The sequence below is a fragment of the Atta colombica genome, unplaced genomic scaffold, assembly GCF_001594045.1.
Source record: "Atta colombica isolate Treedump-2 unplaced genomic scaffold, Acol1.0 scaffold163, whole genome shotgun sequence".
Lineage (NCBI taxonomy): Eukaryota > Metazoa > Arthropoda > Insecta > Hymenoptera > Formicidae > Atta > Atta colombica.
In genome coordinates, this window is record NW_017259254.1 from 149,091 (window position 1) to 154,720 (window position 5,630).

General features: G+C 24.9%; 1 protein-coding gene across 1 annotated transcript in view; it reads left to right on the forward strand.

The window, feature by feature from the left end:
- Positions 1-5,630, forward strand: part of LOC108686045 — a 32,277-nt gene that overhangs the window by 19,010 nt on the left and 7,637 nt on the right. Inside the window, exons 11-12 of the mRNA XM_018191096.1 lie at positions 202-379; positions 462-681. Of these exons, the coding sequence (XP_018046585.1) occupies positions 202-379; positions 462-681 (398 nt within the window). The remainder of the gene's footprint in view (positions 1-201; positions 380-461; positions 682-5,630) is intronic.

The window sequence follows — 5,630 nt, forward strand, 5'->3', positions numbered from 1 at the left end:
TAATAGCATATATCTTGCCAATTAACATAAGTGCAAATTGTAACGACTAAGAAAAAATACATTATAATAATGTTTTTTATAATAATAATATCTATCTACTTCTTTACATTATGAATTAGATACATGATTAATTTTATATTTACAAGTAGTTTGCACATGATGCGTAATAGAATTCAAAATATGAATTGTTTTATTATCTAGGTAGAATTTCTTTTTTTAAGCACAAGTTTACTGAATCGGTTTCTCAAAGCGAGTTGTATAAAGAAATATTCTTTATCATCTTTGAAAGTTATAATATACGGTGGTGCAATTATGAATAAAAAAGTGCAGGAAAAATTGAAATATATTTTACCACGCATCCAAATATTGCAAGGTTATGGTAAATACAAAAAAAGCAATAAGATATTAATTAATATATTATGTAGATGATATAATTTTAATTATATTTTTTATGTTTCTAGGAATGACAGAAACCGGTGGTCCTATAACATGGCCGCAATCACAGCATAAGAATGGATCTAATGGAGTCGTAGCCAAGAATACGCAAATAAAAATCGTGGATCCTGAAAACGGGAAAATATTTGAATCAAATCAACCGGGGGAAATATGGGTAAAATCTGCAACCATTATGACTGGTTATTATAAAAATCCTGAAGCGACAAAAAGTACGATAGATGAAGAAGGTAAATCGTATTTGTTGTAATAATAAGTAATAATATAATTATATTTTTTAAAAATTAATTACAATTACAATACTTGCAAAAATTAAATCAAGTATATTTCATTAGATCTCAAAAATATAATAATAATATAATAATAATAAATATAATTATATAAAAATATAGTGGCATAAAAGTAAATTTAAAAAATAGGATGGTTGCATACGGGTGATATCGGTTATATAGATGAAGATGGAGAATTGTTCATTATCGACAGAATAAAGGAACTCATAAAATATAGAGGTCAGCAAATCTCTCCCGGAGAAATCGAGGGTGTCTTAATATCACATCCAGCAGTGCTAGAAGCTGCAATAATAGGAGTGCCCCATGCATTAGACAATGAACATCCTCTTGCTTATGTTAGCAAGAAGCCTGGCATCGAGGTACAATCATTTGTTAGAAATATATAATAAAGTCATAAAATAAAGGTTTACAAAATAAAATCAGAATATTTCTAACAGCGAGTCGAGTTTGAGTCTTTCGTCAGATATTTTCTTCAAATATCTAATAGATGTCTACCAGAAAGAGAATTACACTTATAGAAATAAGGATCTTGATTAAAATAATTAAAAAACAAATTAAAAAATTTGCATATTAACTCGATCAAAAATAGAGTGCAATGAATAAATCAGTTTAAAAGTTAAAAGTTAAAGAAATAAAGATTTGATAAGAACAAATGAATCGCGAAGGAAGAAATAGCAGGCAAGACTATTGTTATGTTTACATATTATGTTATGTTTACATATTTTTTTAATACAAAATAGGAAATATTTTATGTGTTGAATTAATCTTTTTCATTTTCTTTTCTATAGGTGACAGAACAGGAATTGATAGATTTTGTGGCGGAGAACATGGAAGATCGATGTAAACTACGTGCAGGAGTTATATTTCTGGATAATTTTCCATACACAGGTTCTGGGAAAATTTCAAAAAAAGATTTAAGAGAAATGACTAAGAAACTAAGTATATACGATAATTAGTTACATAATTCTTTTATAATAACTTTAATTTATGAAAATATAACTCTTATTACTTCAGAATATAAGATATAAATATAGATTATTATTAAGTGATTATCAAATAAAAAATTGTTTTATTGTAGTAATTGATAGAAATATGTAATATTTAGATTTAAATAATTTTAAAAAAATGTGTTTCTGCTATGACAGTTACAAAATTACTTTTTTTTAATATTTGTATGCTTTGTTTAATATTAAAAAATATAAAGAGAACGGAAGAGTAATTAAAATAAATGATATATAGAAAGTATATGTTAAATAATATAGCTAATATTAAAAATTATTATTAACTCGGTAGTTATAATCATTTAAAGACATTTGAAGCCATATAACAACTAGTGAAAAACTTAACAAATTATTAGCAAGTTAACATCGATACGAATGATTTTGATATCGATTCAATATCTAATTGATAGTCATTTCTCATTGAAAATTATATCATTTTCGAAATTATTAAAATGTAAGAATTTGTTCTCGCTGATTAATTTTTGATCAGGTGTATTTAACTTTCAATCAGCTAAGCTTCATATATGAATTGATTGACGGTTTAGAGCTTTTTCGAATTTGTCAATAAAAACAACTACCTATACTTATTTAAAATGGAGTAAAAAATGCTCGTATATTATCTTAAAAATTAACAACAATATCATGGCTTATTTCGAGCTATAATTAAATTAACTTTAAATTAATGTAATTAATATAATAAATTAATATAATAAATGTTTCGGCTTACAAAGCCTTCTTCAGTGCTACAACGCAGAGACATACAATCTTAAATTAACGAATAAAAAATAACGGATACAATGAAAATTTAAAAATCATCAATGATAAAGTATCAAAATATAAAAAGATATAAAAAAATTCAAATGTCAATACATATCCCGCCAGATGACAATAAGTTAGGAACATTTGGATACTTCAATCAACAGTAGATTAATTATGTTTATTGATAAAATAGATTTGCCAAATTCCTCGGTTGAGACTGAGAATCCAGTTTGTCATAAACTTGTATCAAACAATTTGAAAATTCTTTAATTACAAGTATTATATTTTATGATATATTTTATGATATTCTGTAGAACGAATAGATTTATTAAGATAATATATATTATTAGTGTGAAAAAGAGGTACAGAATCAAATAATAATTTACGATATTTTATATAAAACTAATGTAAACTCTCAATCAAAGATCCGATTAAGTACAATAAAGATACTGATTCTTGCTCATTTGAAAATTAATATGAAAAATTGATATGAAGTATAGGTCAAATAAAAGTAAGTCAATAAAATCGAATATAAAAACAAGTCTGTTCAAAAACTGTGACTATTTAAATTCTCGTATATCGTCAAATATATTAAAATAAGAATTATCCAATAACTCAGTCTTTCATTAAACATAAACCGTTTTTTTGTTCTTTAATATGTATCATTTCAGAAATATTTCTTTTACGATAATTCTTTTCAAAATTAGGAATACTAACTTTTTCGCAATAAAATATTTTACTTTTAATGGGATTATTTACAAACAAATTTTTGGCACACCTATGAGTTCCCCCCTTTTCTCTATCATTTTCTCTATGTCTCTATGGAGGATTTAAAAGAGAAAGTGTTAAATTCTTTACAATTTCGGGTTTCTTTACAATGGCATATGCAATTTTAGATATGTTGATGATATCTTTATGATTGCACCTAAAGATAAAATCACTTAAATTTTGAATTCATTTAATGAACAGCATGATAGATTTAAATTCACTATTGAATATGAAGAAAACCATTGTCTGAATTTTTTGGATTTATCGGTCATCAATAAAGACAATACTATTATTTTAGACTGGTACCATAAAAAGACATTCTCAGGCAAGTATTTATCGTTCTATTCGAACCATTCCGCATGTCAAGATAGAGACCATATATAGCTTAGTTGATAGAAAGATCTTATTATCAAATTTTATATTCTATAATAAGAACATAGAATTATATTTATAATAAAGAATTTGAAGAATAACGATTATCCTTTAGGAATGATTTTTTATTTATTAACAATTTTTATTTATTAACAAAAAGATCAAAAATTTGGCTTGTAAAAAATTTACGGTTATTTATGGTTAATAACACTAGCTCAAATAACATTGACATTGATGGAGTTTTGAGAGAGATAATAGTTTTTCCATATATAAGATCTATTTCTAATAAAATTACTAAATTTATTAATAAATCCAAAAACATGATTGGCTATAGGTGCTTAAACGAGCTTAATAAATTTATTAAAGTTCATAAGGACAAAAATTAACATGATAATAGTAATAATATCATATATAAAGTAAATTGTAATAACTGCAATGCATCGTATGTTGGCCAAACGAAGAAACAATTGCAAACAAGAATTAAAAAACATCGCAATAATATAAAATTAGACCAGTCCAAATATTCAGCAATCTCGAAACATATCACAGAAACTAATCATGACTTTGATTGCGAAAAAATTAGTATTCCTGATTTTGAAAAGAATTATCATAAAAGAAATATATATTTCTGAAATGACATATTAAACAACAAAAAAACGGTTTAACTTTAATGAAATTTATTGAATAACTCTTATTTTAACATATTTGACGATATATGAGAACATTAAATTATCACAGACCATTTTTGAACAGACTTGTTTTTATGTTCGATTTTTATTGATTTATTTTTTATTTGATCTACACTTCACATTAATTAATTTTCAAACGAATAACAGTCAGTATCTTTATAATGCTTATCCGGATCTTTGATTGAAAGTTTAGATTACAGTATTTTACATAAATTACCATAAATTATTTGATTCTGTACCTCTTTTTCACACTAATAATATATTATCTTAATATATCTATTTGTTCTACAGAATATCATAAAATACTCGTAATTAAAGAATTCTCAAATCGTTTGATACAAGTCTGTGATAAACTAGATTCTCGATCTCAACCGAGGAATTTGGCAAATCTAGTTCAATAAACATAATTAATCTACTGTTGATTGAAATCAACAGTATGATATTGTTGATCCAAATGTTCCTAGTTTATTGTCATCTGGCGAGGTACATATTGACGTTCGCATTTTTTTATATCTTTTTATATTTTGACTTCATCATTGATGGTTTTTAAATTTTCATTGTATCCGTTATTTTTTATTCCTTAATTTAAGATTGTATTTATCTCTACGCTGTAGCACTGAAGAAGACTTTGTAAGCCGAAACGTTTGTTAATTATATTAATTTAAAGTTAATTTAATTATAGCTCGAAATAAGCCATAACATTGTGATAATTTTTGTACTTATTTAATCGCCCCGAAGTTAATAAAAATCAGTAAACACAGTCAGTAGTTAAGAAATAATAACATCGTCAGTAAGAATCAGTGAATGACATCAGAAATAATAACAAAGCTGTTAAGAACTAGTAAAAAATAATTGAGAGATAATGAATCATGAATTGTATTATAAATATAAATGTATTATAAACTATAAATAATAAATTGATTCGTTTTGGTGCAAATCCTTTTAGTTAAACTTTGGGTATAATTGTTTGTAATTTATGTTTGATTAAATGTGAGATAAGATTTGACTTATTATTTATAACTTCTAATAAACGCTATCACATCGAATGACTCCTAAGAAACAATTTTATAAACAGTTATAATATTTTATGCGCATCGAAAGATTGAAGTTACTACGCAACAACAAGGTTACAACACAGTAGATATATTCGTCCAGTCATCTATTTAAGAATAGTTTTCTTAAGATAAATATCATAAAATGTGCAAAAGAAATTGATTGATCTAATAATAATAATGATAATGCAAATGTTTATAATTTACGCAATTATGGAAACGTTTATTATGAGATATATATATATA